General features: G+C 37.6%; 3 protein-coding genes across 3 annotated transcripts; 1 reads left to right on the top strand and 2 right to left on the bottom strand.

The window, feature by feature from the left end:
* Positions 1 to 3,480: 3,480 nt before the first annotated feature.
* CBG11056 lies at positions 3,481 to 4,685 on the bottom strand (the record flags this gene model as incomplete). The annotated part of the gene is made up of 2 exons (XM_002646580.2): positions 3,481 to 3,830; positions 4,487 to 4,685. 2 exons carry the CDS (start codon positions 4,683 to 4,685, stop codon positions 3,481 to 3,483), a joined length of 549 nt encoding a protein of 182 aa, XP_002646626.2.
* A 1,855-nt stretch (positions 4,686 to 6,540) lies between these two features.
* CBG11055 lies at positions 6,541 to 6,846 on the bottom strand (the record flags this gene model as incomplete). The annotated part of the gene is made up of 2 exons (XM_045241977.1): positions 6,541 to 6,784; positions 6,833 to 6,846. The coding sequence occupies 2 exons, from the start codon at positions 6,844 to 6,846 to the stop codon at positions 6,541 to 6,543; spliced, it is 258 nt and encodes an 85-aa protein (XP_045094436.1).
* A 635-nt stretch (positions 6,847 to 7,481) lies between these two features.
* Cbr-cdh-7 lies at positions 7,482 to 18,068 on the top strand (the record flags this gene model as incomplete). Its single annotated transcript, XM_045241976.1, has 9 exons — positions 7,482 to 7,511; positions 9,104 to 9,250; positions 10,090 to 10,236; positions 11,789 to 12,154; positions 13,258 to 13,584; positions 13,834 to 15,265; positions 15,776 to 15,942; positions 15,982 to 17,390; positions 17,900 to 18,068. The coding sequence occupies 9 exons, from the start codon at positions 7,482 to 7,484 to the stop codon at positions 18,066 to 18,068; spliced, it is 4,194 nt and encodes a 1,397-aa protein (XP_045094435.1).
* Positions 18,069 to 20,310: the final 2,242 nt, after the last annotated feature.

Below are 20,310 nucleotides of genomic sequence, written 5' to 3'. Positions count from 1 at the left end.
GAAAAAAATGGTGATAATAAAAAATAATGGAGTACTGGGAATCTATTAGGAATCAGAAAGGTCAAAGAAGAACATTTGGGGTGGCCAATAAATCCGGATTTCTAGGCCATCAATAATTCTGAATTTCCGAAACTGCAAACTCCCGAAAATCTGAAGTTCTGGAGTTTTTGAGTTTTGAGAATCTCAATTTCAAAGATTCTGAAAGTTCTGGAAAGTTTCAAAAATTCAGAATTTCCACAAAATTCAGAAATTCAGAAATTCAGAAATTCAGAAATTCAGAAATTCAGAAATTCAGAAATTCAGAAATTCAGAAATTCAGAAATTCAGAAATTCAGAAATTCAGAAATTCAGAAATTCAGAAATTCAGAAATTCAGAAATTCAGAAATTCAGAAATTCAGAAATTCAGAAATTCAGAAATTCAGAAATTCAGAAATTCAGAAATTCAGAAATTCAGAAATTCAGAAATTCAGAAATTCAAAAACTCCGAAATTCAGAAATTCAGAAATTTAGAAATCCAGAAATTTAAAAATTCAGAAATTCGGAAATTCGGGAAAAAAATCTAGGAATTCCGACAATTCAGAAATTTGAAATCCCAAAAATTCAGATTTTTCCAGAAAATTCAGAAATGATCCCGAAATCCTGGAAAATTCAATAATACCGAATACCTGGAATTTCGAATTTTTGGAAATAAAAAAAATTCAGAATTTATAAAATTACAGGAAAGTCAGGAATTTTGATTTTTGGAAAAAATTGAAATCCAAAAGATCAGAAACTGGAAAAAAAAGAACATTTCTTCAAAGACCATCAGGTTTTTTTCCAGTTTTCCACGAGTTATTCACCCATTTCATCATCATATTTTCTTTTTTTTTGTATTTTTATGATTTTTTTCTTTGAAAATTTAAAAATCGGTTTTTGAACGGTTCTCTCTTTTTTTCTAGAAATTTCCACAATTTCATTCATTTTTGTTTTGGGTCAAACCAAACAATTGAGAGACATTTGGGATCACAAGTTTATAAAAAATCCAGTTTTTTTTATTTTTTTGATTTTCAGTCTTTATTATTGTTTCCGACTGGACTGAGACTTAGTCCCATTGGTTGGAATGAAATGATAAAAAGTACATTGTTTTAACGGAGATTGTTGCGACCAATGATACTCGTTTTTCAACTTTTTTTCGATTTTTATTTTGAGAAAAAAAGGGAAAAAAGTTAGGACCTAAAGATATGGGTGGTCGGAAAATGGGTATGGGTGGTCTAAAAAGGTCGATATGGGTGGCCTATAAATGTTTTCTAGACCACCCAGAGTGGTTTAACTAGATGATTTTTTGCAGATCTTCAGATTTTTCATACACACAGGTTGCAATTTTTCCAGATTTTCAGATATTGGAATTTTCAGACTCTTCGGTTTTCAGTTAAAAAGCTTTGATTTCAGAGGCTTCTTATTTCAGAATCCTAAAATTTCTGAAAATCTGAATATTTCAGAATCCCAGGATACCGGAATCTTGGAATCTCTATAAAAATCTTAAAAATTTTACGCATTCTAGGTTATTAAAGTTTTTAAAAAGCATTAAAAGCTCTAAAAACCTTCTAAATTCTGAAAAAAAATTGAGAAACTTCATAAAATAAAAATTGTTAAACTTTTTGCAAAAACTCAAAAAGAAATGATTGTGAGCTTTTTCAAATACAGTAACCCGAATTTGAAAGTCAGGTTCCGTTCATCTTACTACAGTAATCTGTATACCGTATTTCCTCTAATAGAAGCCCATGGGCTTCTATGTTTCAACCTCTATCTCAAGATGGGCTTCTATTAGAGGTGGGCTTCTATTTCTCAGTGATTAATTTTCAAAAAAATTTTTGTTCAAAAAATCAGAAATTTGACAAATCGGAAGTTGAAAATTCTGAAACTCGGTGTTTTTTCTTAATTCGAAATTTTCATTCTGCAATTCTAAACTCCAAAGTTTCGAATTTATGAAATTCTAAGATTCCAGAATCTCAAAATTCAAAATTCAGGAATTCTGTAGATCAGAAATTGAGAAATTTTCGAATTCTAAAATCACAGTTTCAAAAATTCTGGAATTTTTAATTACCGTATTTTCTCTAATAGAAGCCCATGGGCTTCTATTAGAGGGTGGGCTTCTATTTTTCGAAGCACCTCGCGGGGTGGGCTTCTATTAGAGGTAAGCTTCAAATAGAGGTGGGCTTCTATTAGAGGAAATACGGTATTACTAAACTACCGCACCCCCGAAAAAAAAATACAAAATCTTTTATTGGTTTCAAAAGCATGACTATTTTTAAAAAATCCCATTTTTTTCTCAATTTTCCTGTTGCACTTACGACTTCGTAGGCAGAATTTTTGTTCCGGGTTGTAATTTTTTTTTGGTTCTTATCATATATGAAACCCAATTTTTTTGTCTCGTTCTTTCTTTTTTTCGTATATAATTTTTTTTTTTTGGTTTTTTTTTCGTTCCCTTTATCAACATTTGTGCCATCATACGACCAATCTTATCTGGTTCCATTTTTCGCCGCTCAATTCGACTTTTTCATTTCAACGCCAAACATTTTTTGGCTTTATCAATTTGGGAAGAAAAGACAAAATGGGTAAATCGGGAGAGAATTCGATTTTGAGAAAAGTTTTGAGGGAAGTTGCCAAAATGGACACTCTGAAAAAATAAGAAATTGTAGTAAACCAAAGACATAGAGCTACAGTATGTATACCTATAGTACGCTTCTGTGGATTCTATGCACTTCACTACAGTAACACTTTAATTTACAGTAGCACAATCACAGTGAATCAAGATGACGATACTGTAGATAATATAGAGCTACAGTACCCTTAAAGGAACGAAAATTGAGAAAATAAAATTACTTTAGAAATCTTAACTATCTTTGAAATCTAAATATGACATTTTTCAAAATTCTAAAAATCCTAGAAGTCTTAAAAATCGTATGAAATTTGAAAAATCTCAAAATTATGAATTTCTGAATTTTTCGGTGAACTATAAACACACTAAAAATTCTGAAATTCTATAAGTCCTAAAGATTCTTAGAATTCTTCAAGTGCTTTAAATCCTTAGAAAACAACAATTTCTGAAAACTCTTGATAAATATTTTTAAATTCTAAGAAAACCGAAAAATTCAAGTTTTCAACATACACGAATTACAAAATTTATGAAGTGGAGAGATCTAGAAATTAGTTCAAAATTATAGAATTGATTCAATTTTTTGAAATTCTTAGAATCAAAATTCAAAGAGCATTGGAGTTTCCCCCACAAAAAATCCTGGAAATCTAAAGATATTTGATTTCAGAAAATTCGCAAAAAACCTAGAGATGCGAAAGAAAGACGAAAATTCTTAATATCAAATCTGATAGTTTTAAAACCATGAAAAATATAAATTTTATTCAAAAACAATTGGTTGGAAAAAAAACAATGAGAACCTGATAATCTGAACAATTTTTCGAAAATCTTGGATTCTTTAGATATTTCAAAACTCTTCAATTTTCTTAAAATTAATTCTCATCGCATTGGATCCATCATCAGTCTCCACCAATTTCTGTCCTGATTCATTTTGAATCTCAGAATATTTGAATTCTTTAAGACATTCAAATCCATTTTTCGCCAATAAAATCTGATTAGCATGAGAAGTGGTCGCTGAAACGATTCCATCGATTCCCATCGATTTTGCTGATTTCATATTTCGATTTAACATTTTCGATGCTATTCCTTGACGTTGCCATGGAACGCCGACGCTTGAAATTTCACGATAGATGACTGTATTGATGTCGGATGGGACCAGCGACCAGAAATCATCATGACACTTTTGGAGCACGGATACTGCAATTCAGAATCTTAGTATATTAGAGTATATTAGAGGTTTTTCCAAATCAGAGGTCTGGATTTTTCTTGTTTGGTTTTCAGATTTTCAGGTTTTTTTGGAAATTCCTAATTTTTCGAAATTTCAAATCACAAATTTGAGTTGCTTTCAGAAAAATAGACGTTTCTAGATGTATTTTTTTGAATTCTCGCAAATTGAAATTTTCAGTTTTTGGCACTTTTGAAGAGGTGGCATAGAATTTTCAGTTTTGGCGGGAATTCAAGAATATATTCACGATTTTTTTCAGAAAAAAAAAGAAAATTTGGTGGACCCGATTATATGGGTGGTCGGAAAAGAGGTATGGGTGGTCTGAACTGTTCGATATGGGTGGCCTGGAAATGTTTTCTAGGCCACCAAGGGTGGTTAGGCTAGATGATTTTCTTAGCAGATTTTCAGATTTTTCATTCATTCGGTTTCCAATTTTTCCTGATTTTCAAAGATTTTTTGAGCCATTTTTTAAAGTTTTCTTTGATTCTTGATTTTTAAAGGAATTTTCAGATTTTTCGGATTTGCACTTTTAAAAATCCTGGAATTACTAAATTCTTAAATACTCGAAATATTCCGAACTTCATAATTCCAGAATGTTTGAAAAATTTCTAATTCCAAAAAAACTCACAAAATCTTTGCATTGTATCCGAGAATCCGCTCAAATCGTGATCTACAGATTTCCCATTTTCATTTCTCTTCCTCTCATCCTCCTGTCGATTCCAAACCGAATTCAAAAGTACTCCAACTACAGTATCCCCATTTTCTACATCTCCATCTGGACACGTCACTATCGTGGACCATGGATGTTTCAGACTGCTTTGTACCATTTCGGCGAAAATTGGAAGCCATTCTTCAATTGTGGTTTTGGTGGCCTAGAAATTTGAAAGTGTGGCCTAAGAACCGACCGGGTGGCCTAGAAAAACGAAAATTTAATAGGTGACCTAGCAAACTAAGAAAGTGGCCTATAAATACACTGGTGGCCTAGAAAATGCAAAGAAACCCTCACCCGAATACTTGGCTCTTCATGGTAGAAATGGTCGGCGAGAAACTTCAAAATTCGGTCATAATCCGATTGTTGGGCCGTGTCGAAAATGTAATTTGACATTAATTTTTCTGAAATTTAAAAAATTGCAAAAAAAGCTGAAAATAGCGAGTTCTAAAATTACATTTCGAAAGAAAAAGAATCAATAAAAAATTCTAGAAGAACACACAGAATTCTATAGTAATAGTAAACAATTTTTCTGCACAAACAAAATCATGCGACTAGAGAAAGTGATGTGTTTTTTCTTATAGAAAGTGATGTGTTTTCTCTTATATACGCAAAATTGTAGTTTGTAGTTTCTCTGATTGTTTGAATTTTGTTTCTACAGTCGGAAAGACCACAATGTAATTGAACTGGGCAATGGACTTTTTATCAGTTTTAATGATTATATAGTCTACCAGTGAAAAATTAAAATCAGAAAAGAAATTGTGCTTCTCAGGTTTTCAGGTATTTCAAACTTTGTAACTTCATTGTTCCCAGAACCGTCTTGACAAGCTGATTCGTATGCAGTACTTTTCATAAAAATAGCATCAAAACAGGCCGAGTTATGGTGGTTTTTATCAGACGCACATCTCTCCCCTATACTCAGTAAACATGGGAAACGGCCGTTTCTTTTTTCTCTCCTCTCTCCGCGTGTCTTCCTCTCCCTATCTTTCATATACGCAAATAATTTTTGTAAAACCACCGGGTGTCGTGGCGGGCGCCTGTGAGTCAGCTTCTTGACGGTAGACAAGTGTGGATGGAGTGAAGGGAGGAGTCCTGTGGGTGTTGTCGGCAACGGCGACCGAGCGTCCGTGCCAAGCGCTGCGTCGCTAGGGGTCTCCGGTCGGAAGGCTGGCGGTCCCGGGCGCATAAGGAGTGGTGCACGGCTCAGGGCCGAAAGGCAGCAGGCAAAAGCCACCGCGCGGTGCAGTGGCCGGATAGCGCTTGTGAGTTGTCGCTCGCCCACAGCCTCTCTGATACCTTCAGACCACTTGTCATTTTTTGAAAATTTAGTTGTATTTTGGAAGATTTGAAAGTGCCAAAATCTATGATTCCTGGAGTATGAACACAGCCAAGAATTTACTCGAGATTATCTGATTTTTCAAATGTTTTACCGAAATCTACTGAAAGGTGGGGGGACAGGAGATTTTACGGGGGATTTTTGGGGCCAGAGTATGCATTCTACCGTAACGGTGTACAACGCTTAATGTCACTCTGCGTACAGCTGTCGCCCTTGCCTTTATGCATGCAATCGGGCAGCGGCTTTCTCTTTGCACGCGTAGCTCAGTCGGTAGCGGCGCCGCACCTTCAACACTCGCCTCGACAAGTTCAACTCCTCGAGGAGCATATTTGAACGGAATTTCGACAACATTATTTTTCTCATATCCCCCCACCTTGAAATTAGAAGGATTTACGATGTGGGTATCGAAAAAACTGATGAAGAATCTGTGAAATTTGATGTGAACACTGTGTGTGTGTTACAAAAGAAACCCTAGGGTTTGGCACTTTCGGGATCTTTTGACTCGGAAAAGAATAATAGAGACTTGGCATACATCTGATTCTAGATTAAAGTGGGTTGGCAAGAAAATGGAAAATGTATTTATTTTCAATTCAAAAAAGTTTCGAAATTTACAAAAATGATGGTTTCGAGAATCTTCCTAAGCACTGACTGGTCTGTTGTTCACCAAAGATGGAGCTGGAGCATTCTCATTTCCAGCATTAGCCTTGTTCTTATTGGATCCCCATGCCCAGACCGATGGATAAGCAGCAGCAGTAAGATATGGAGAATAGACAGATGGATAGGCATATGCAGATGGATAATAGGCTGCTGAATAGGCTGGAACAACCACTTGTTGATGAGAGAATCCAATAATCATGGAGCAGAGAACGAGGGCAATGATGCTGGAAATTTTGGAAAATGCTTATGAAATTGGTTACTGTAACTCTTACCACTTAGCGAACATATTGAATGGGAGTAGTGACTTGGAAGTGTCTTCTGCTCAAATTTTCCGCACTTTTATACTTTCCAAAATTTATAACTAGTACAGATGCTCAAAAGAAAAAAAATTAGCACATACTACAGTTTCTTTTGCGGACGGGGGAAGTGTTCGCGCGGGTGCAAATATGATATAAAAACCATAAACCTAAAATTACCATTCAAACATTGCAACGTTCTGTGTGCAAACAAAACTACAGTAACCGGATTTTTTAATGTTTTTCTAGCTTCAGAAAATCAGCAATTTTAAAATCCGTTTTCCCGAATCTCCAAACCTTTTTCCAGAGACAGATACCAATCTTCATCCTCAAAAATTCAACTTTTTTTCTCCCCAATTTTTTCACCGCCACCTAACCGTTTCTTTTCTCCCGATTAGCCTAGTATCTGATCGCTAGAGAAAATGTGACCTATTTCAAAAAAAGAAGAGACGCATCACCCAATCCTTTTTCTTTTTTCTCAAGAGGAAGAAAGAGAAGAAGGGATATACCGCCCTTGGGTTTTTTGGTCGTTCCTTTATACCTTCGCAGAAGGTAATTGGTATATTCTCCCCTGTCAAAAAAACCGCCATCCGAGACTTCCCGGGGATCAAAAAAAGTCCCCGCAATGCGCGAAATTGCTGCTTTATTACTTCTTGTTCTCGGAGGAGAACTTGTCCAGGCCGCAGGTGAGACACTTTTTCCAAACTTTCTCTTGATGTGTTACTTTAACACAAATCTACTTGTTTTCTTCTACATGTCAGATCTAAAACCAGGTTTCTAGCTAACCTGTGAGCCGAGATATGGACGTTTGAAGCTTGGAGAGACGCATACAACACTATAGCTTCTCTGCGTCTAGCACAGCTCCCAGGCTACTGAATGAGCTCTATTTTGTACTGAATTGCTCACAATGATATAGATTTTCTGATTAGCCATTAATCTTTCCAACATTTTAAGCTTTCAAGTTTTATTGTATAGCTATGAAAGTAATATGACAAGGAAGCTCTATTCGAGTGAAGTCGCTTATACTTTTTTAAAAATTTACACTAATGCTTTATTGTGATAAAAATCTCCTTGTTTTCTTCTCCATATCGGCTCAAGAACCAGATTCCTAGCTCAACTGTGAGTTGAGATATGAGCTATTCTAAACTTTAATTGGTCGTATCTCGGTTTCTAGACTGGCTAGAAAAGTGATTTTTGGACTAATTTGTAGGATTTTTCTCGCTTTTTCGAATTTGCCGTTTTTAATTTCTTAGTTTTTCTTTGTTGAAAAACTATCGCGGAATTGCTTTCTTTCTTGGTTAAATTGCATATGCAGAGAGGAAAACAAGTGATACTTTCGAAATACAGTGGCCAACGTTAGTGAGTGTCACTGTATAATTTTGTTCATAACTTTGCTCAAACTTGTTCAATAATCGAAAACTTTTTTGTTATATGTAGCTGAGTTTCCAACAAAACGTTATATAAATTTTTTGAAATTCAATCAATTTTTGTGTCTTCTGAATTTTCACAGACGTGACGATGACTCCAGAATACATACAGAAAAAAATTTGAAGCGGTTTGGAACACCTGCTCTTGAGATGTGCTCACTAGAGCATAAAAGGTATGGTTCTGGAGTTTGGCTATAACTCGGCTCAAAATGATCCAATTTTTCAATTTTTCATCACAAAGCCAATCTGTAAAAAAATTCTGACATTTAAAGTTGGGGGTAACTTTAACCGCTTATATCTCAGCTCGCAGACCAGCAGGAAGTATGATTTCAAATAGGTTAATGAAGTTTTTAAGGGTGGGGGGACAGGAGATTTTTCGGAGGTTTTTTGGAGTTAGGGTATGCATTCTACCGTCACGGTGTACAACGCTTAATGTCACTCTGCGTACAGCTGTCGTCCTCGCCTTTATGTATGCAATGCCGCTTTCTCTTTGCCCGTGTGGCTCAGTCGGTAGCGGCGCCGCACCCACAATCCTCGCCCCCACAAGTTCAACTCCTCGAGGGGCATATTTAAAAGGAATTTCGAGAACATTATTTTTTCATGTCCTTCCACCTTTAAGATTTGAACAGCTTTTTGGTTTTGACCATTTTGGCACAGAAACGGGATCTTTAGCTCTTCTGGAAACCGAGATATGAACGTCTGAAAGTTATTAGTCAGAGACGCAGACGATTAGAGTGTCTCGTTGTCAGCGTCTTTTCCAAGTTTGAACGCTCATATCTTGGCTCCCACTTGAGCTAGAACTATGATTTTTGTTTCAAAGTTTTTCTTGCAAAGCCGCAAGTTTATTCCTGACAAAAAATCCCAATTTTCAGACCTTCTCTCTATCCCATCGACCACATTCAAAATTCCAAGAAACGCCCAAGAAGGCGATGTGATATTTGGCAATGGATATATCCGGGCGTCCAAGGTAACAAAAGTTCTTCTTCAAAAAAAATTGACCACTAATCCAATTGACCCTATTATGTAATTGTTCTTTCTCTCTTATCATCATCCGTCCCTTGAATGGGGCAATAATCATTAATCATTAGTAGCAGCGGACGTTTTTGTCAATCCTTATCAAATTTCTTGACAAAACTGAGACAAGAGAGAAATTGGGTCAACAACAAGTTTGTGTGTGTTGAAAATTCTTCATATAGGTATAGGAACGGATTATCAGGTGATAGGGTGGTGATAAAAAAATCAGGCTAAGGTTATGTAGTGATATGGGTGTTCAAAATAAATGTCTCCGTTTAGAAAATCGAGAAAAACAAAGTTTTTGGAATTCAAACTTTTTAGTTCCCTCCAGTCAAAAAAAAAGGAAATCCTTTATTTTGGTAAAAGAACCAAGTTACTAGCAAGTTACAAGTTACTGGGGGGCCGAGATATGAGCGTTCGAATTTTGAAGAGACACAGACAACGAGACACTCTAGCTTCTCTGCGTCTCTCACTAACCAATCTCTAGAAGTTCATAACTCGGCTTTCAGAAGAGCCAAACACTACATTTTTGTGCCGAAATTGTTCCTACGAAACCAGAATTTCAAAATTGAAATATGAATATAATATGAGTTCCTAGTTCACTTGTGAGCCGAGATATGAACGCTTGAAGTTTGGAAGAGACGCAGACAACGACACACTCTAACAGTCTGCGTCTCTTCTTAATTTCAAAGACTCCTAACTCCGTTGCTACACAATCTAGAAGATTGATTTTTGAACCAATATGAAGGACTTCTCTCGCTCTTTCTAATAGTTTATTTGAAAACAATTCAGGAAATCGACGAATCGTTGAACCTGGAACTGGAAGGAACCAATCCATCACCAATCGCTATCAATGGATCGATAGTCGATGCTGGACAACCTGTGAAGTTCATTTTGGTGAACAAGAATGCGTTTGAAAATGGGAAAAGTCGAGTCAAGGTGAGAAATCTGGAGAATATTTTTTCTGTTTTAAAATTTGAGTACACCAATGAATGAACTATGCTTTTTTACGCCAAACCTGTCCCAGCTTTCTAGCGCAAAGTGTCGTAAGATGTGGTGTTTTGTCTGCAAATACCAAGTTACAGTTACACCAAATTTGACGACACCTTGAGTTAGAAATCTGAAGTTTTCCGGATATGTGTGAAAAGTTATGTTGAGTCTACTGGCAACTTTTGTTTTTAAAAATTCAGTCTTTCAAAATCATCAAAATCTGGCAATTTAAATGGGCAAAATTCTTGAAATCTTTTATTTTCGAATTCTCGATTTCGAAATTTCAAGACCAAGTTTTCCACTAAATTTCTTATCGTTTTTTACCCCTTCCCTGAGAATTTCAGTGTTCTAGCTCAAAGTGTCGTAAAATATCACAGGGTAACGGCTGCGCATATAGTACGCTATATGCGCGCACGCGCCATCGAGATCGGACATGCCGCTTCCATAATTCGTCTACAATTTCAGGTCGTATTGGCGATAGGAATCTCTTATATAGATTAGTTTATCTAGCTATAGTTGTAATAAGATGTGATTTTGTTCAGAAAAAAATTTAACAAGGCTCTTGAAATTGCACGGCATCGCGGTTGGGAACCTGAAAAACGCGCGCTTCGTCGCACACAAAAGTTGGATGCGTGCCAGATTCGAAAATTTCAAAACATGTTTTGAAAAAAACGTGAAGTTAAGCGTTGTCGAGCCGCTACTCACCGAAAAGCCGCGACGCGACCGCGCAACGCGTCCAAAATTGGCGCGCTTTCCAGTTTTTAAATCTAGGTTCCCTTCCGCGAGGCCGTGAAATTGGCATTAATTTGCATAATTTTGTTTTCGAAATAATTTTGTGTTTCTCGGATTTTTTCCTATGTTTACTTCGTAATAATCGGAAAACTTACCAACCAACCTTTATTCCATCTGAAAAATATATCATCCCGCTTATTCCGAAGTAAAACAGAAAAGTCCTAATTTTAAGAAAAACCGGATTTTGTAACAAATTTTACCAATTTCTTTACTAAAAATAAGTTGTATTTTAGTTAGCCATAATTTTTACATGGGAAAACTGTGAGAAGTTCTTTGAAAGCAGGAAATATGATCAATATGATCGAAAAATTGATCAAGATCGGCGGTAAAAAATTTTGCTAAACAACGCGCACTAGCATAATAGCGGAGTGTCGTTGGTGGGCTGCGTTTTTCATGGGAAAAGCGTGCATGCTATATGGATGCTATATGGTTGCGCCCACCGGCGAACAGTCGTGCCCAGCGCCGACTCATAAAGCGCGCATGCGCTACCCACGGAAATATTATGGGTGCACATAGCATCCTATATGCGCGCCTAGACATATACCATGCGCAGCCGTTACCCTGTAATGATTTATTGTGTGCAAACACCAAATTATAGTTAAGAAAATTTCAGGGTAGGGGTAAAAAACTATAGGGAATTCAATTGGGAAACTGAATTTTTCAAATTTCAAAAATTGAAACTTTCAAAAACCTGCGGAAAAAATTTCAGCTCCAAGCGATCGGTGTAATTTCTGGAAAAGTTCAAGAGGAAACCATCAACTTTGAAGTTGAATCATCATCCAGCCTTCCCGAAATCCCTGAAATTCCTAATTTTGTTGTGAAAAGTGACTTCCAAGATAAGGAGACAGCCATTGTGAAAGTCAGCTCTCAAATTCCCCAAAATTCTGAACTCGAGGTCCTTGGATCATACTCTGAAAGAGTTCAAGCCACATTTCAAGATGATAATATTATTCTGGATACTGTACCTTGTCAAGCAGATGCACCATGTGAAGTCACATTCCCGTTTACGGTCATTTTGGTGTTGAGAAATGGAGAGAGTCATGTGGAGGCGTTGTTGACTTTTGAAGAGGAAAAGGTGAGTGATTTTTGATTTTCATAAAAAAATAAATGTTATCATTTAATTTCTCATGATTGTTAGCCCTAACCTAATTTTTTTTAGGCTTTCTAGATCAAAGTTTCGTATGGTGTGTTGTTACTGTAACTTGGTGTTAGCAGAACATACACCAAAGCTCACGACACTTTGAGCTAGACAGCTGAAAAATTCAGGATTGAGGTAAACGACTATGAGAAATCTAGTGGTGAACTTCTTTTTGCTTAATTGTGATTTCGGATTTTGGTCTATAAAACCACCATTTTTGATGAAAAGTGGAAAGTTCTGTCTTTCACAGCCAAATTTTCGAAAAATCAAGATCACTACTCGATTTCTCATGGTTTTTTACCACTAACCTGGAATACCGTAAAACCTGTATTAGAAGGGCCGGCCCTTCTATTTTTCCAAGGTACTTCCGGAGGGCCCTTCTATTACAGGGGCCCTTCAATTAGAGGGGGCCCTTCTATGTTTTCGGTCATTTTTCCCGTATTTTGTCATCGAAAAATTAGACGAATTTTTATTCAAAATTCATGGAAATCCATCAATTTCGCCAAAAGTTAGCAAGATTTTCATCGAAAAATAGAGTTTCAACAAACTTCTAATGAATTGTGAAACTCCCGGATAATTTTTCACTGAAAACGTACGGAAATTTTTTAATTTTAAGCCACATTTTGAAGGGGTTCGTTCTTTACAGGGGGTCCTTCTATTGCGGGGGACCTTCTATTGCAGGGGGGGGGGCCTTCTTTTTTTCCAAGCCTCTCTCGGAGGGCCCTTCTATTAGAGGGGCCCTTCTATAAAAGGGGCCGTTCTAATACAGGTTTTACGGTATACAGCTTTCTAGCTCGAAGTGTCGTAAGCTGTGGTGTTTGGTAACACCAAGCTGCAGTTACACCAAACTTCACGACACTTTGAGATGGGAAGCTGAAAACTTCAGTGTAGGGGTAAAAGAGTACGAGGAATCTGAAAATAGTAGCGGTTTCTATTAATATCGACTTTCAAAGGCTCAAATCGTACATAGAATGATCATAACGTTTTACGACTTCTAGAACAATTTTCAAAAACCCAATTGAAAATAGGAATGTTTCCAGAAATCGTATCTAAAAATGACTCAAAGACTGTACCAAACCACCATCGAAGAGCATACCGGAGGACAGGATCATCTCGTAAAGATCACAACAAAAGGCGCAAATTCCGAAGTACTGTATTCGTTGCGGGACTCATCTGGACTATTCTCAATTCACCCAAAAGAGGGAATTCTGTCGATTTTGCATCCAGAATTTTTAACGATTAATTCATTTGGGGATACTGTAAATCTTACTGTAGTAGCGACGGATGGTGATAAGACGACTGATGCGATGATTGTCGTCAAGATTGTTCCAGAAGTTCAGAAAAATGTGGTTTTTGGTTTTGAAAAAGTGAGTTTGGTGGCTTGAAAATGTGATTTTCGGGGTCCCCGTGTTTGTTTACCCGAATCCTGAAATTTTCAGCGTTCTAGCTCAAAGTGTCGTAAGATTTGGTGTATGGTCCGCAAACACCAAATTACAGTAACACCACACCTTACGACACTTCGAGCCAGGAAACTAAAAATTTCAGGGTAGGGGCAAAAAAGCCTGAGAAATTCAATGGTGATAGTAGTTTTTCATGATATACTTCTTAAAATTCAGGAATCCTACGAAATCACTGCTGACAATATTTCCCCAATTTTGGGCAACATTGCTGCCAAGTCCTCAACTCCCGTTGTCTACCGTATCACCGAAGGACGTGGGGATTTGTATAAAGTTAAGCCAAATGGAGATGTAAGGTATACGGGAAAGCTGGTCAAGGAGGACCGGGAGGATGAGATTACGGTAGGTTATGCTTGCCTGGATGTCCGGATGTCTTTTTTTTTGCAGGTAGCCGTTCAGCAATCAACTGGGGGTCTTAAAATGGCCTCAACGAAAGTGCAAATGCATTTGAAAGGAATTGGCTCAAATCCTATAACCACCAAAGATCCATTCGAATCAATCGAGATGATATCCTCAGAAGAACCAGCAGGAGTCGTGGTGTCTTCGATTCAATTTGATGACGTGGATTCTGATGCCAAGCTACAGTACTACTTGGAACAAACCAAAGCGAAAAACGAAAATGGAGAAGATTTGAAGGATGAGAACTTGTTTGAAATCAAATCTGAAGGCAAAACAGCTCATTTGGTGGTTTCCGGAGACCTCTCATCTTCAGAAGCTTCTACAGTAATCCTTAAAATCACTGCACAAGACTCCGCACATCCCAAAGAGCCGATGGTTACTGTAACTCGACACATTGTGATCCAACGAGAGAAGTCAGAAGAGCCACAACTCGGGCTAAATCTGATTCAACTGCCAAAAGAGATTACGGTACCGTTTGATGCGAAAATCGGAACGTTTGTCTATCGGACTACAGTACTCCCCGAGAAGAATGATTTGGAGTTTTCTATTGAGCCATCTCATTTGTTCAATATTTCCAATAAGGGAGATATTGTTACAGCAAAGGAATTGACTGGAGAAGCGGAGAATTTGAAAATCCATGTCATCGTGAAAGATCCCATGTCTTCCACTTCTTCTGAATCCTCTTCTCAAATCGTGCTGAAAAAGATTCTGAAACCTCACTTCTCAGAACCCCAATACCTTGTCAATTTGCCACGTGGAACTCCGGAGAATGCAGCGATTACTGTAGTTTCTGCTACAAACCAAAATGGAGAACCAGTCAAGAATTTCTTGCTAAAAGGAGGGCATTCTAAGTATTTCTCAATTGATAAAAATGGAGCTGTAAAGACTTTGGAGGCTTTGGACGAGCTGGGAAACGAGTTTGATCTACTGGTGGCCGTGGCCGAGGATCCGACGATTTCTGTGCCAATCCACGTCACACTTCAGAAGGCTCGAGAGTCGACGATTGTGCTTCAGGAGACTCAAATCTTTGCAACGGTTTTCGATAATCTTCCAATAGGATCATTTATTGGAAAAGTTGAAGTGAAGAATGGAGAAAAAGTGAAATTTGAAATGGCTTCTGAAGAGAAAGGAATGATGGATTTATTCAAAATTAAAGATGATGGAACGATTATTAGCAGTGATTGGTTAGCAGGTACGGAAGATTTGAACCCCCCCCCCCCCCCCATACTTTTTTATGCTACAGCTGAAACTTTTAGCCTTCTAGCTCAAAGTGTCGTGAGATGTGGTGCATGGCCCGCAAACACCAAATTACAGTAGCACCATACTCACTTAGAACTGAGAGTTTCAGAGTAGGGTAAAAACCTTGAACAGTTCAATGATGACTTTGGTTTTTCAATTTTCGGTCCTTGAAAATGATATTTTAATTTTCAAATTCTTAGAAAACTTCAAATTCTGACTTTCAACATCAAAATTTTGGAGAACCAAGCCCATCACTAATTTTTTCATAGTTTTTTACCCCTACTTTGAAATCTTCAGTTTTCTAGCACAAAGTGTCGTAAGCTTTGGTGTATGGTCCGCAAACACAAATTACAGTTACACCACATCTTACGACACTTTGAGCAAGAAGGCTAAAATTTTCAGGGTTAAGGTAAAAGCTTGTGAGAAATCTGATGGTAATCTTCTCACAACCCAAAAGTTTCAGGAGCCGAAGGTATGCACAAATTCTCTGTTCTGGCTTCCAACATGGATCAAGCTGGTGTTCGGTCTGCAAACGCTACAGTAATCATAGATGTGATCAAATCAAATGAGTGTGCTCCACGATTTAAGAAAGATGAGAATTTGATTTTCTATGTCAGAGAGGTGGGACATGTCAGAAAACTCCAAAAAAATTGACTTTTCAACTTTCAGAACACTCCCACAGATACAGTAATCGGAAAAGTTGCCGCTGATGTTTTGCCTGGAAAATGTGACCTGGAATATTCGATAATTTCCAATGATGAGCAACCAATTCTCATCATAAATCCAGCGAATGGAGAACTAAAAACCGCACAAGAGTTCGATTTCGAAAAGTCCAAATCTCATATGCTAACCCTAAAACTAGTAGCTGGAAAGCATAATTCTGTGGAGATGGGGGCGGAGCTTCGAGTGATCGATCAAGATGATCATCAGTTGAAATTTGATCTACAAGAGCAGACGGTAGAAATCCCGGAGGACGTGGCAAGAGGTACTGTAGTGGCTACAGTAGTCGCTCGAGAAGAAGATGAGAGTCAGGAAGTGTTCTATCATTTGCTAGCCGGTGCTCCACCTCAGTTTTCATTGGATTCGAGTACCGGAAAAGTGATGGTTGAAGAGTTATTGGATCGAGAAGAAATCGATCAATTTGTGATTGAAATTGGGGCTTCAAACGACGAAAATCTTATCAATGGACCATCGACAAAGCTTACCATCCAGGTCAAAGATGTGAATGATAACTCCCCACGATTTGATCTACCTTCCTACTATACAGTAACCTCTAAGGATACAGTGGTTGGAAGTTCTCTTTTGGAACTACATGCTTATGACCCAGATGTGATGGATAATCTCAAAAAGTTGGATTACAGTGTGACCGGCGCCAGTTTCGAATATCGAGGAATGAGTAGAAATGTGGATGAATTTTTCGACATCCAAAGTCAAAAATTGATCCTTATGAAATCACTGTCAGACTATGTCGGGGGTGTATTCAATGTGCAGTTACAAGTCAGGGATACTGTAGACGGAACGATCGGAAAATCTGCTCTCCGAGTCTACGTACACGACTCATCCGATTTGCTGAGTCTTGAGCTACCGTACTCCCCAAGTTCAGTGTCACAAGCAATTATTCAAGATTTTTCGGAGCAAGTTTCAAATTCCACTGGCCTTCAAGCCATTCCAAAGACTGTTCTATACAAAGCCCCTCATGGCATAATGTCGAATTCTGTGGATCTTCAAATGGTCTTTTTCAACAAGACCATTTCAGAAATCGTGCCGTCTGAACGAATTCTAGCGATTCAATCGATGCGGCAAGCTGGAAATCCGGACTTAAAGAATGTTCCGGTCCTTCGAAAACCTGCGTCTCCATATCTTCTAACGGATAACTCGAGATCTGACACTTTCATTCAACCCGAACTATTTTTCCTGGTTCTTGGATTTTTGGTCCTATTGACGATCGTTTTGGCACTTTGCGGGCTCATGGCATGTTTCGCGCGCAGCAAATTTTTACGGGAAAAGAAGATTATGGAAAATGAGATGGCTATCAAGGATGCCATTCAACATCCGTCCAACAGGAGTCCAGCATTGATGTGAGTTGTTCGTTTGCAAAAAAAAATCCGTATAAGAATCAGAGTTCTAGCTTGTTTGGGAGTCGAAATATGAGCTTACAGACAAGAAATCTCCAAAAAAAGTTAGATAGCTGAAAAGCACAGCAAAAAATAATTTTTTTACAAAAAAAATCAGCGTTCTAACTCTCTTGGGAGCTGAGACAAAAGCGTTTGAAGTTTTTGAGAGACGCAGGCAACGAGACACTCTAACTTCTCTGCGTCTCTCTAAACTTCATAAGGGTATATCTGCTTAAAGGCAATCGATTGAGTTATTTTTTTACAGAATCATCTAATTTTCTGTAAACTTCACTTTCCATTCAAAATCATTTTTCTAGCATGTCTGCAAGCTGATATATAGGCTCTCAAAGTTAGGGAGACGCAGACAATGAGACACTCTAACTGTCTCTCTACACTTTAAATGCTCGTATCTCGACTTCTAGACGGTCTAGAAATCGAGATTTTCGATGCAATTTCTTATCTAAAAATTCCAGAAGCTTCAAACATTTCGCCCCACCACCACGAGTATCTGCCGAAATGTACCGTAACCACGAAGAGCACATGTATCGGTCGCCGAATTTGAATGAAAAAGTCGGCAGCTACGCGGTTCAACAAGCAACGATTACGGTAGCGAGCATGAGGAAAAAATCTGATTTTTTGTAATCTTTTGACGCTTTGTACATTCCAATCTGTTTTCTTTGTTAACACTTCCCTATACTGGTAATTTTTAAATTATTTTTTGTTGTTTCTTTTTTTCAAAAGTCTTGGATTTTTTGTCATAAAGCTGTTTTTGATTCTCAAACACATTCTTTTTTTTTGATTTTCTATTTCATATTGGTACATTATTCAGCTCTATAGCTAAATTTTGAACGAAATTACGCTTCCAAACTAATAAAGAGCAGAACTCATCCCAGCTTTTTGGTTTATAACTCTTTTCAAATACTATTTTAATGCATCGCTTTTATAATTCCGATAAAGAAGAAAATTTTTAATTTATTGATATAATTTTAAGGTCTCAACTTCAATTTTGAGCCTAGTTATGCCCTCTTAACTCTGTGGGCGCCGTCGCCCGCGAGATGTCGGCCGCTTAATTTTCTCCTGATTCATATATTTCCACCTACTCGGTAAATGTGGGCAACTTCTTCCCCAACTCTGGGCAGCTTTAGTCCCAACTCCAGGCAACTTCTAGCATTTCATAGGTCAAATGCTGCCCAGCGTCTGCCCACTTGTAGACAGTCCTCTCTGGCCCCTTCCCTTCCCGCTGTTCCCCTTCTCCCTGAAATATGTTAGTATTTGCTAGCTTTGCTAAACACTATTCACTTTATTTTAGAAAATAGAAAAAATAACAGGAAAGGGTGAGAAACAGAAAAGGAAAACAGAAAAAAATAAAAATGTTAAATGAAACAATTCGATCAACGACAATTATAAGGAGATCTCCAAACTTTGTCTCCTAGGCATCTTGGTCTCCAACTTCTAGTTTTGACTTGTAGTCTTTCCACGTCAAATGTGTCGAACACTCCGATCTTTTCTGCAAAAATGTAAAACTTAGCTTTGATGTAAAGAATATTAGTTTTCTCACCTTGCAATTCACGAGAATCCCGTTTGTAGTTGGGTTGTCATAAATGTCTTTTTTTCCAGTTGACTGTTCCGTTTCGTCGAAGGTTCTAAAATTGAGTCAATGTGAGCTTTAATTCAGAAAAAAATCATACCTCCTGGGTGGGATTCTTCTGATGGGATTTCGTAGAATTCTCCTCTTGCCATATGGTATTTCATCTCCAAAAATGAAACATACCGTAAAATCTGTATTGATATTGCATGCAAGTCTATTGTTCAAGTCACCTCAAGGGGTGCAACTCTATTAGAGGGGCAATTCAAATAGAGGCTGCAATTCTATTTTTCTTCGTATTACTCGTATTGGAATCCAGAATCGCGCCAAGTCTATTTCAAATAGTGATATGAAGGTTTGAAAACAGATTACCTACTTGAGATTAAACATTAAATGTTGCAGTTCTCGAATGGATGGCTGGTTTCTTTTTTGAAGCGGCTGGATTTTCGAGTAGACGTGCTACAACAGTCTGTCAAAAACCGCCAGAGTTTTATGTGGAGAAAATTATTGACTTTCTCCTTTATGTGGAACGATTAATTACCATGAATAATTATGACAAAATTTTCGCATGTGATGAGACGGCGGTTTATCTGGATTGTTCGAATAGTTTGACTGTAGCGGATCGAGGATCTAAACAAGTCAGCACACTCAAAAATAACAAGTTAAACGTTTCAATTTCAGGTTTCAGTGAAAACCACGGGACACGAGAAATTGCATGTTACAGTAATGCTGTGCGCTCGATCAGACGGTTTTAAGTGCAAACCTTTTGACTTCTTCCAAGAAAAAGACCAGTGCAAAGTATTGAGGAAACATTTAGAAAAACTTTGCAGTTGGTTTGGTGTGACAGAACATTTTTCAACGATGAAATCACAAAAACTTTTCTTGAAAAAGTTCTCGGTCACTCAATGTTCGGAAAAAGGTTGTTAGTATGGGACTCTTACCGTTGCCACATCAGTACAGACGCTAAAAAAGTATTGAAACAACTGAGACTAGACACTGCGGTGATTCCTGGAGGATGCACAAAATTCTTACAAGTGAGTAGATTTTATTGAAACTTTGCGTGACCCGATTTTTCAGGCTCCAGATGTATATTGGAACGCAATGTTTAAATCTTTCATCAGAAAAGAGTACGAAGATTGGATGGTTCATGGAACGAAATCGTTCACCCCGGCGGGAAATATGCGTGCTCCCAGTATGGAAGTTTATTTGAAATGGATTCAATTGGCGTGGGAAAATATCCCGAAGGAATACATTGTAAGATCATTCAAAGGATGCGGATTAAAAAATGGAAGAAATGGC

This window comes from Caenorhabditis briggsae (assembly GCF_000004555.2).
Source record: "Caenorhabditis briggsae complete genome, chrII, whole genome shotgun sequence".
Taxonomy (NCBI): Eukaryota; Metazoa; Nematoda; class Chromadorea; order Rhabditida; family Rhabditidae; genus Caenorhabditis; species Caenorhabditis briggsae.
Note: the sequence above shows the minus strand (reverse complement) of the source record. Positions and strands in the feature narration are given on the sequence as shown.